Raw genomic sequence first — 12,357 nt, 5'->3', positions numbered from 1 at the left:
ATTTTACAGATAAGAACTGTTCAACATATGAAACTGTTACATAAAAATGGTTAATTTGTCTAAAACTAATTTTTCTATGCCTGGCGATTGCTTGAAAACTATTGATTTAAATGATATAGTTATACTTTCATAAAATGAAATTTTCATTGAACTCATTTAATTGCAAATGAAACTTTTTTTTATGTAAATTTGCGTGTATGCTTATTTTTCATAAAATGACGAGACCGTATGCTATACACGTGCACTCACACACACACACACTCACACACACACAAATATATAAATGATTGATCAAAACTTACTTTTCAGTTAATTGGAAATGCTGAACCTTTGTGTATCCTTAACTCATTTCAGATTTTCATGATAATTTTTTGGTTTTTCTTATTTATTTTCTGTCTCATTGCTCACCCCGCAATCATGCAAACCTTTTCAGTTAGTTCAAAAATTTGAACTCTTGTGTCTACTCACCTCATTTGTGTTTGCACTTTCCATAGATTCAAATCAGTCTGTGCATACGTGAATTTCAGATTTTCATGACCTTTTTTTGGTTTTCCATCAGTCTGTACGTATGTGAATTTCAGATTATTATTGTTATTTTTTAGTTTGTAAAATAGATTTTCTGTCTTATTGCTCACCCCGCACACATGCAATAGTTTTCAGTTAGTTCAAAATTTTGAACTCTTGTGTCTACTCACCTCATTTGTATTTGCACCCTCCATAGATTCAAGTCAGTCTGTACGTATGTGAATTTCAGATTATTATTGTTATTTTTTAGTTTGTAAAATTTATTTTCTCTCATATTGCTCACTCCGCAGGAATTTTCTCGACTGCCAGAAAATCCGATCAAGTATGGCGAGGAATTCTTATTTACGCTGGCACTTCGAAGCCTTGTGAACCCTAAACATCCTTCAGCCCACGCCCTTCCCCCTGATTACTTCACCAGGAGGGAGAACCAGATGGTTTACGAAGAGGTAAAGGAGACAGTGACAAAGCTTAGTCCTATCGAAACTCTGAGGCGTTGGATATTCACCCTCTGCTGTTCGGAGCCAAGTCCTAAGGCTACTACAATATGATGTATCGTAGCTTGAGAGACAGTTTCCGTTTATATCTGAGTAGTGCGCTTTAAGACAAGACGATTTCTGTGACTGAAAGTTCCGTTTCAGAATTCACAGTTTTCGAAAATTTTACAAGGAAAACGTGTACAAACTGTGATAAATTCATCTACGGTGGTGTTGTGTGATGTTAGCCATAAGTTTAAAGATTCAGTGATATAGTGTCATATGCTCTTTTGGTAGGTTCCATTAGTCTATTGATATCATTAAAGAAAATCCCATTTATACGTTTTCAAGACCCATTGATATATATTTATTCGTCGTTTTGGTAGGATCCAAAGCCCCAACGTTACTTTAATGGAAGAAATCCCTTCCCTGGAGATATTTATGTATATTTTTCCATCACCCAGGTCATAGATTACCTACTGGAGCAAGACCCTCCTGCTGTAGCAGGGGTAGCCACCTTGCTGGAGGGTCTGAAGGAAGGCGCTCCTCAACTCTTCGAGAGGCTTCTGGAGAAGAGCTTACCTTTCCTTTCCCCAGCTGAGGCCTGCGAAGAAGGTCGCCATGCTGAGGTGAGTTGCAGCATTTGTTTTGGGGCAACTAATGAGGTATCTTTTGTTGCCCGAGGGCAAAAGTCTGTGACGTATGACCTGGTACTTGATGGTCAGTGTGGCCATTCGCGTACGAACGGGGTGAAGGATTAGCTAGTTACTCAGATGATCTGAAATGTCCTCTGAATATTCAAGATATATTGAGTTATTGTTATTTATTTTAAAGAAGGCCACATTTTCTTGTCCTTCATGCGGATAATTTTTACAATTAGTATTTCATTATTAGAGTTTTGCGGAGGGAGTTAGCAATACTATATCTTGTATAGGACACAAAGGCCCAAGAAGATTCGAGGAGAAGAGACATCAAAACCGGGAAGCAAAGGAACGATAAAAAAGAAAACTCCAAATTTTCCTTCATTCCAGGCCGTGAGGGTCCTTCGCGTGACGAGTGGGCTGAGCTCCCGCCCTTACGGCTACGTGGCGTCCCTGCGCCCATGCTTTGCTACGGAGGACGTAGGCGTGGCTGTTGCCGCCATGGATTCTTTGACGCTGGTGGACTGCGATATTCAGGTTCGTTCATGAAAGTTCGTCGTCGTCCAGTAGTTAGGAGAAATGACATTTATTTTCCAGATATGATCGACACGACTTCACGCGTCTATGAAAGATTATGGTTCAGTGTCAATGAACTACTAAAATAACCAAGTTACTCTGAAAGACATTGCGTCGACTGACTGATCTCTGTCAACTTGCTTAGCTATGATGATGGTATAGACATTGCATTAAAGAATTAGTGAAGGTCCTCGTTGTGCTGACTAGATAACAATACTATACCATTCACGCGCGTCTTTTACTTAATTATTCCCCCCCCCCCCCTATAAAGTATAGGTGCAGACTTTTATTTATTATTGAACATCTACGTCAAAGGGATTCTTAATCGCCAAGGATGTAGAAGCTGAGGCAAGCATTGCTTTAGTGCAATGTGAATTTAGTTATTTCTTCAGTGAAAAATAAATAATTTTGAAAATAATTCTTGATATATGGTATATATAGCTGAAGGATTTTCTGGTGACAAATATCAAGGGGTAACTATACTCGGTTTTTTCCATCTGTCCATCCGCCTGTGGTGTTTTCGTATGGTAACACTGCATCCCGGGCTTTAAATAGTTACTCTATGTGTAAGTTTTAGGTAAATAAAAGGATATCTGGGTGTACATTTGCAACTGAAAAGTGTTTTAATAATTTACTGTATGCGAATTACACCGTTAATACCGTTAATATTCGAAATAAGATATTATTTAAAGCCCGGGACGCAGTGTTACCTTGCGCAAACACCACAGGCGGATGGACAGATGGAAAAAAACAGAGTATAGTCGAGATCAGCAGCCTTATGTTGGCTAGTACGAGTATCCAGCAGTTGCTCGGGCCGCATCAGACTCACTTACAAAAATAGGGATTTCCAGTTGTTCACTTTTCTATTGAACAACTCTGGCGTTTCATATGAATGACCTTGCATTTAAATAGTATTTCAAAGTATCCCGAATAAGATATGAAAATGAAATTAAAATCATGGTTATACCACCATATTCTTGAGGCAATCATAGCTAAGAAAATGTCAATTAATTCTTAAGACTTCTGAGCCTATTATTGATAAACCCTTAGGGTTAGAACAGCTTATTCTCAAGATTATCAAAAGTCCGGATTTAACCAGCAAGTTCTTGAGATTCCAGCAAAAGTCAAGGTTATGCTAATCTAGTCTTGAAACAATCTAAAGTTAAGGCACTATACCAAGATACTCTTGATTTTTTATCAATAACCAAAGTGACTCCAACAAAGCCTTGAGACTGTAGTACCATGCATTGCCTCTCTTTCTGCTTTCTAAAACCAGGGCGTAACCGAACTGCAGAAACTAGGACTAGCGAGTCCTTCGGATCCTGAAATCAGGATCGCTGCCTACAGAGGACTCGTTCATTGCCTACCGGAGCAACCGGGCCTGCTGGAGGTTGTGACAGATGCCCTTGACCCAAGCCACGACGTCTTCTCCACTCAAGGTCAGGATCTGTCTCGTGTCGCTTTTGATCGCTAGGTTTTGAAAAACAGATGTATTGGTATTCTGCGTCATGTGATGCATAATGTTATAATTTCTCAACATGTTCTATAAAATGAACCTTGTAGGTACTTTGCAGGGTCCCTTCGGCCCCCTAGCTGCAGCCTCTTTCATTCCTTTTATTGTACCTCGGTTCGTATTCTCTTTCTTCCACCTGACTTTCCACCATCTCTAACAATTGCTTCATAGTGCAACTGCGAGGTTTTCCTCCTGTTACACCTTTGAAACCTTTCTATTCTCAATTTTTCCTTTCAGCGCTGAATGACCTCATAGGTCTCAGTGCTTGGGATTTGGCCTAAATTCCATATACAATTCAATTCAAATCAATTATCCTTCAGTTGGATCCTACGTCTGGAGCCACGTCCAGACAATCTTGAATTCAGACGACCCGAGCCAGTTCGCGCTGAAGGACCTGCTCCTAGGATCTGAGGTCATTGCGGCGTCTCGCGATCCCGTATGGTATGACCCCAGGCAGCATTCTCGTCACCTGTCTCACACGTTGGACATCGACTCTCGGTCATCTCTCTCCCTTTCCTTCGATCTCATCTGGGGGAGGTATTCCCCTGCTCCGAGGTCTGTCTACATGAAGGTAGTTCTCCATCACGATGGAGAGACGCACGATATTGGACAGGTAAGAATCTTAGGTTTTAGTATTTTAGGTATTTTTGTGTTTACACACACACTATATATATATATATATAGTATATATATATATAGATATATATATATATATATATTATATATATATATATATATATATGGGGATATAATCCACAATGATGTAAAATCCTTATGTAGTATTATAAACTATATATTTCTTGTCCAGTGAATAAAGCTTTCGACCATCAGCTGTGGTCTTGTAGTGAACAAGACCACAGCTGATGGTAGAAAGCCTTATTTACTTTACAAGAATTATGTATTTTATAATACTACTTAAGGATTTTACATCATTGTGGATTATATCCCCATTCACTTAGAGGTACGACATAGTACCTAGCTTCTGCATCCATATGTATGTATATATATATTATATATATATATATATATATATATATATATATATATATATATATATATGTGTGTGTGTGTGTGTGTGTGTGTGTGTGTGTGTGTGCGCTCGTGTGTGTGTGTGTAATTATGTAGTATGTATGCGTTTATGTACCCGTGAATATAGTTGCTAAGTACCAAACAGATAGAGACAGGCCCTTTGTGCTCTTATGCCAGTTGTTCTTTAAAAGAAGAGCTCGGTGTTCACTGGAATTGCTTGGCATATTCTTCATTACAAGTATTGATGAAATCAATGCTTAAACTTAGAAAAATAACAAAACCTCGGTTATGAGCTAGATTTTCCAAAGAATACGAGAGAAACCAGTGAATATAAACGTTCAACGTAAAGTAAAAAAAATGAACTCTGCTGAAAGAACCCAGACATTGAGGGAAAACGACGAATGTGCCTGCGTACTCTGCAAGTGAACTCATTTCCAGGTGATGCTGAGAGTGACGGGACTGGAGAGCATGGTGCTGAATCTCCCAGGGGTGAAGAGCCTGATCGATTCGGCCGCTCACGCGGCTCGGGATCTCTGGGACAAGGCTTCGAGCTTCGTGAAGGAGACCTTCAGGACGAAAAGGGAGATCACACACGTTCAGATCGCCGAATTCATCGATCATGTAAGGAATGATCCTAATACATATTATTCCTGTTAAAAACAGTTGACATTTTTTTTATTTGAATACAGTTTCTAGATCAAGAGGGACTACAACGACCATGTAAGGAATGATCTTAATGCATATTATTCCTGTTAAAAGCAGTTGACATTTTTTTTATTTGAATACAGTTTCTAGATCGAGAGGGACTTCATCGATCATGTAAGGAATGACCTTAATACATATTATCCCTGTTAAAAGTAGTTGACATTTTTTTCATTTGTATACCGTTTCTAGATCGAGAGGGACTTCATCGACCATGTAAGGAATGACCTTAAGACATATTATTCCTGTTAAAGTAGTTGACACTTTTTTATTTGTATACAGTTTCTAGATCGAGAGGGACTTCAACGACCATGTAAGGAATGATCTTAATAAATATCATTCCTGTTAAAAGCAGTTGACATTTTTTTATTTGAATACAGTTTCTAGATCGAGAGGGACTTCATCGATCATGTAAGGAATGATCTTATTACATGCTATCCCTGTTAAAAGTAGTTGACATTTTTTTATTTGTATACAGTTTCTAGATCGAGAGGGACTTCATCGACCATGTAAGGAATGACCTTATTACATACAATTCCTGTTAAAAGTAACTGACATTTTTTTTATTTGTATACCGTTTCTAGATCGAGAGGGACTTCAACGACCATGTAAGGAATGATCTTCATACATTTCATTCCTTTTAAAAGTAGTTGATTTTTCTTTTTTATTTGTATACCGTTCCTAGATCGACAGGGACTCTTAATCGTTGGAGTGAATATCACATCGTTTCTTCTGGTTAACAATCGATGAAAGCTTTTGATATTGACCAATCTCTCAGCTGGCAATTTTCGTTTTACTTTTCAATGATCTCAAAAGATCACTTGGATTGCCCTAATGAAACAAGGATTTATTTGTTTATGTGCACCTCACTATCAACATTCACAATTTCATATATTCTTATGGAGTGAGCCATGAGTCTGACCATGAACATAATCAGCAATAACGAAAAAAAACTGTCTCCACCAAAGGTAATGTCGAGGATTCCTGCAGAGTATCGCTCAGGGGCGTCCAGCGTCGAGGTTTCTCTGAGTCTCGTGGACAACCACGCCCTCCACGTCAGGCTGTCAGACCTCCAGAACAGGTCCTTCCTGAACGACTTGGGGAGAGCTCTTCAGGAGCCAATAGAAGCTACGGTGAGCTGATATTCATTCTAAACTAAAATTGAATTGAACTGAACCCTTTATTCCAACTATGAGCCATATACATTGCTATAAGAATGAGGTATATGTTGGTTTTTCGTATTGGAATATGGGGCATTAGAAGCTCTCTCGTGTGTACGCTTATGTAGACATGCTTAAGAAGTCATTGTTTTGCGTCTTTAATCTATTCGCATCCATACAGGAATATATGTATTTTTGTATGTGTACGTATATATGTATTACTTCGGATATAGGATTCGTGACGTGATATAAAAATTCAACCGAGTATATGGCCTCGTGCGAAGTGAAACAAAACAGAGCACGATCTTTACGCCTTTACTCTAAAGCATTGTCCAATAGACTACAGAAAACTGAGCAAGAAATTACGATGACGTCTCTGTAATATTAAAAACTAGCAAGTTAATAAAACCATTTTATGAATATAGTAGAGACCAAGGGCATTAGCAGGATTTCATGATGATCCATAACTTCTCTTAAATTTCCTTCGGAATATCATAAAGTTGGTAAGGTATTTTGATATTCTTCTCGTGCTTTAGACGCCTGTCACAATAACGCTGTTAAAGCTGAAGATAAACGAATCACTTTAGAATATACCCTTTGTTGGATACATTTCAGCAACTTCGAGTCCATCAAATAATTTCAAAGAAGTTTCCAATTCGATGTATATAATGTTTTCATGCAACAACGCTATGAAAAAAACGTGTTTATTAGAACGGCCTTCAGCAGAAATACGACTCGGTTTATAAAATCCTAATATGGACCATTTCATTTGGACCAGACAAACAAGGAATTAAAAGTCAGACTAGTCTTATCATGGTATAATAAAAAGATGCAATAATATTGTTTTTAGAATCCTCTTAGGATTTTGATTAATACCGGGAACAAATGGAATAATATTAAACACAAGTCAAAGTCTATGTGCCTGCAACTTCATTCTGCACCAGATATTCGAAGGAGATTTGAAAGAGAAACTAAAGAGTATCAACACTACGCAGGTCAGTCAAGGACGGTTGCTCTTTACGAGAAGACCTACCTATAGAGTAATGACTTTTGTAGGCATACCATTTTTAAATTAAGTTCATTTTAGTTGTATTTTTGTAGTCTTGGTAGTAAGCTTCCTTTTTTGCTGTTTGTAGTTTGCTTGAAGTGCCTAGAGTAAAAGTGAAAGGTGTTGCATTTCAAAGTTTTACTCTTCTAATGGCCATGTACTCAGTTTACATATACGCACATGTATTTGTCATGCTTGACACAGCGGTAACACTTTTGCTTTGCTAGCAATGAATTAGTGAATTAGGTACTTGGTAGTTAGTAAACCAAAGGAGGTATAGCCAGGGTTTCAGGCTGAAATGGGTCTGTGACCTCCTTTTAAAGCACTCTTTAAGCTAAATGCAATTTTGATTTCCTTTCAGCTTCTGGGTCTTATGCCCATCGTAGACAACACCTTCTCCATGGCGACCCTTTCGGGAGTGCCCATCAACTTAGGAGTCAGTGGAGTTCTTGGGAGTAACTCTGCCTTGATGTACATGATGGCAGGCGACGCTGGAATGATAAAGTTCTTGGCTAGGTGAGAAGTGACTCCATTTTGTCTGAACTGTTAGCACACACACATATCTCCAATATATTCTTACATATAGTTTTTCAACGAAGGGTGCACTGTAGGCATTACTTAAGGTTCTTTGCTGCACCATCCTGTATTGTACCTCCGTTCATATTCTCTTTCTTCCATCTGTATTTCCGCCTCTCTAACAATTATTTCACAGTGCAGCTGCTTTGAGGTTTTCCTCCTGCTACACCTTTCAAACCCTCTTACTGTGAATTTACGTTTCAGCGTCGAATGACCTCATAGGTTCCAGTTCGTGGCCTTTGGCCTAAATTCTATATTCTGTAGTATTCTATTAGCAGCGTGTTGCTCTCTCAGCCTTACTTGCAGTATCAAGCTTCCTGGAAATTAAAGCACTTTCTTTTCAACAAACTATTAGCATTTTCTAGGTCATTCTCGCCTCTTTCCTCCTCCTACCACGTCAGATTTATACATTCTTTTCACCAACCCTATCATCCTTCTTTCTTTCCACATGAACAATTCACCTCGAAGCACTGATGTATTCTTTCTCCTATGCTAAACTCTTTTGACACTTCTTCCTTTCATGTCCATATTTCTCACCCTCTTCCGTTCTCCTTTTGCACCATATATTAGCAAACAATTAACAGTTACTGTAAGGTCAACTATTTTCTCACACTGTGATTTTATATATATATATATATATATATATATATATATATATATATATATACATATGTATATATACATATGTATATATACATATGTATATATATATATATATATATATATATATATATCTATATATATATATATATATATAGTATATATATATATATATATATATATATATATATATATATATATATATATATAGGATATGCAGGAACTTCCATATACATTCATAACTTCAGGAAAGCCGAAGACACATGACGAATTAAAAGGGTTTATTCGTTAAGAAACGTTTCGCACAAGGAACTTTGTGCATCATCAGTCTGTTAAAAATAAAAGTACATTTTAAATTAATAAAAGCAAAATACAAATAAAAATTACAATCTAAAATTTTAAATTTAAAAATTATAATTTAAAAATTAGCATAATTCAAAGTTAAAAGTGAAATAAGAACATAAAAACACGACTACTAAAACACCAACCATTTGCTAAGAAAGGAGGAGAGAGAATGACTACAATGAGATGAGGTCAGAAAGAAGACTATGCCAGGTATAGCGGAGACGATGAACTACCGCTATTCAATGAGGGAACAAGTCCCTTGATAAATAATGACTCGAGTGTTGTTAAATACTCAGAGTCCTTATTGTAACCTAAAATGGAGAAGTGCTGTTTCTTGACTTCGATCTTACATTTGATGGCATATTTTTGATATTTGAATGCTCTGGTCTACTTAATCTCTGGCCAGTTCTAAAACTATACCCCATGTGGCTGCAATATCGCATTTGCAACAGCCTCTTGGTAGATCCAACGTAAATACCAGGACAATCCTGGGCACGTAAATTTATACACAACATTAGACCTCATAAAAAGCTGCAGAGCGATCTTTAAAGCAGAACAGGGAGCCAATTTTACTCGGGTTATTTGATATTAATTTTAATTTTAAGCATGGAATTTCACCTTCAATGATTTGAGTAAGTTTCTTTGACAGTTTCAGGTTGGAAATATAAGGAATCGAGGCATACATGAGTTTCTTTGGAACGTCAACAATCGGTGGTACTGGTTTCAGATATTTAGTTAAAATTTTGTTAATTATTTTCTGAACTAAGTCTTTGGGATATTGTTGGAAAAAAGATAGTAAAAATTCTATTTCCCTATGAAAAATGTCCCAACTCGAAGAGTACTTCAGGGCTCTATGAACTAAAGTGGAGATAGTGTTAAGTTTAAAACTTCTTTGGCAGGAGCTGTAAAAATTATTGGCTAGACCAGTATACGTTTTTTTTTTCTCTATACAGCTGTATTAAATTGATGGTCAATTCTGTTAACGCAAATGTGTAAGAATGGCAGACAATTTTCCTTTTCCTCTTCTATAGTAAACTATGTTTATTTTTAACCAAAAACCTATACTCTCAAGTGGATGGTGTGGCTATGGGTTCCCCTTTGGGCCCCATATTTGCTAACTTTTTTATGTCTCATCTGGAACAGAAATTCTTAGAATCTTGTTCTTCAGCTTTTAAACCTATGTTTTATAGAAGGTACGTTGAAGATACCTTCGCCCTTTTTAGCATCAATGGCAGGCAGCAGAATTACCTACAGTATATTAATTTCAACACACTAATATCAAGTTTACTATAGAAGAGGAAAAGGAAAATTGTCTACCATTCTTAGACATTTGCGTTAACAGAATTGATCATCAATTTAATACAGCTTTCTATAGAAAAAAACGTATACTGGTCTAGCCAATAATTTTTACAGCTCCTGCCAAAGAAGTTTTTAAACTTAACACTATCTCCACTTTAGTTCATAGAGCCCTGAAGTACTCTTCGAGTTGGGACATTTTTCATAGGGAAATAGAATTTTTACTATCTTTTTTCCAACAAAATTCATATCCCAAAGACTTAGTTCAGAAAATAATTAACAAAATTTTAACTAAATATCTGAAACCAGTACCACCGATTGTTGACGTTCCAAAGAAACTCATGTATGCCTCGATTCCTTATATTTCCAACCTGAAACTGTCAAAGAAACTTACTCAAATCATTGAAGGTGAAATTCCATGCTTAAAATTAAAATTAATATCAAATACCCGAGTAAAATTGGCTCCCTGTTCTGCTTTAAAGATCGTTCTTGCAGCTTTTTATGAGGTCTAATGTTGTGTATAAATTTACGTGCCCAGGATGCCCTGGTATTTACGTTGGATCTATCAAGAGGCTGTTGCAAATGCGATATTGCAGCCACATGGGTATAGTTTTAGAACTGGCCAGAGATTAAGTAGACCAGAGCATTCAAATATCAAAAAATCATGCCATCAAATGTAAGATCGAAGTCAAGAAACAGAACTTCTCCATTTTAGGTTACAATAAGGACTCTGAGTATTTAACAACACTCGAGTCATTATTTATCAAAAGACTTGTTCCTCATTGAATAGCGGTAGTTCATCGTCTCCGCTATACCTGGCATAGTCTTCTTTCTGACCTCAATCTCATTTGTAGTCATTCTCTCTCCTCCTTCTTAGCAAATGGTTGGTGTTTTAGTAGTCGTGTTTTTATGTTCTTATTTCACTTTTAACTTTGAATTATGCTAATTTTTAAATTAAATTAATTTTTCAATTTTTAAATTTAAAATTTTAGATTGTAATAATATTTGTATTTTGCTTTTATTATTTAAAATGTACTTTTATTTTTAACAGAACTGATGATGCACAAAGTTCCTTGTGCGAAACGTTTCTTAACGAATAAACCCTTTTAATTCGTCATGTGTCTTCGGCTTTCCTGAAGTTATGAATATATATATATATATATATATATATATATATATATATATATATATATATATATACTATGGGCTCCTTTATTAACTGGAATTCTGTTGTAACAAAACATTATTACCAGTCATATATATATATATATATATATATTATATATATATATAGATATATATATATATATGGGTGTGTCTCTGTCATGTATACATACATAACTACTATTTTCAGCGGAGGCTTAGGACTGAAGACTCAGATAACTACCGGAAGGTCCCGGGGTCAAGGTCAAATCTGGGGTCAGGAAACGCGTCAGACTCGGCCGCTGGCGCTGACGAGTTACGACTTCTGGTCTCTGGATTTGCCCTTCAGCGCCTCCTACGAGCGTAAGGCAAGTCGTCCAAGATTTCCACTGGTCGTGGCAAGAGTTTTTCAAATGTTGCTAGGTCCTTCTAATAAAAGTTAACTGAAATAAAATCAGCTCCTTCAGGAGTTGAAAGTAGTGGAAATTTTAATTAAAATCAAAACAAGGCGTGTTCTCACCTCCAGCTTACTCGGGACTCGTGGAAGATTTTCCGCGCACGCATAAGTTGAAAACATTATATTCCTAACTTAACGTGAAGTGGTCTTCGTAATCAGTACTCATACTTGGTACTACTCATACTAACAATAAGGATCTAATAAAAAGGACACAAAATAAACACGTTCATATATTCTCAGTTATAAGTGGAAACACAAAATACTTGAACAGAA

The 12,357-nt window shown here is 36.7% G+C and overlaps 1 protein-coding gene across 1 annotated transcript in view; it reads left to right on the top strand.

Annotated features, from left to right (window-relative positions):
- The window catches only part of LOC135211939 (uncharacterized), a 73,281-nt gene that overhangs the window by 17,852 nt on the left and 43,072 nt on the right, over positions 1-12,357 (top strand). The window contains exons 10-18 of the mRNA XM_064245186.1: positions 816-971; positions 1,463-1,627; positions 2,030-2,176; positions 3,492-3,654; positions 4,049-4,341; positions 5,196-5,378; positions 6,428-6,592; positions 8,029-8,183; positions 11,839-11,995. Coding sequence (XP_064101256.1) covers positions 816-971; positions 1,463-1,627; positions 2,030-2,176; positions 3,492-3,654; positions 4,049-4,341; positions 5,196-5,378; positions 6,428-6,592; positions 8,029-8,183; positions 11,839-11,995 — 1,584 coding nt within the window. The remainder of the gene's footprint in view (positions 1-815; positions 972-1,462; positions 1,628-2,029; positions 2,177-3,491; positions 3,655-4,048; positions 4,342-5,195; positions 5,379-6,427; positions 6,593-8,028; positions 8,184-11,838; positions 11,996-12,357) is intronic.

Source organism: Macrobrachium nipponense, chromosome 40 (assembly GCF_015104395.2).
Source record: "Macrobrachium nipponense isolate FS-2020 chromosome 40, ASM1510439v2, whole genome shotgun sequence".
Lineage (NCBI taxonomy): Eukaryota > Metazoa > Arthropoda > Malacostraca > Decapoda > Palaemonidae > Macrobrachium > Macrobrachium nipponense.
The sequence above is the reverse complement of the archived record's forward strand: the minus strand, read 5'-3'. Positions and strand labels throughout refer to the sequence as shown.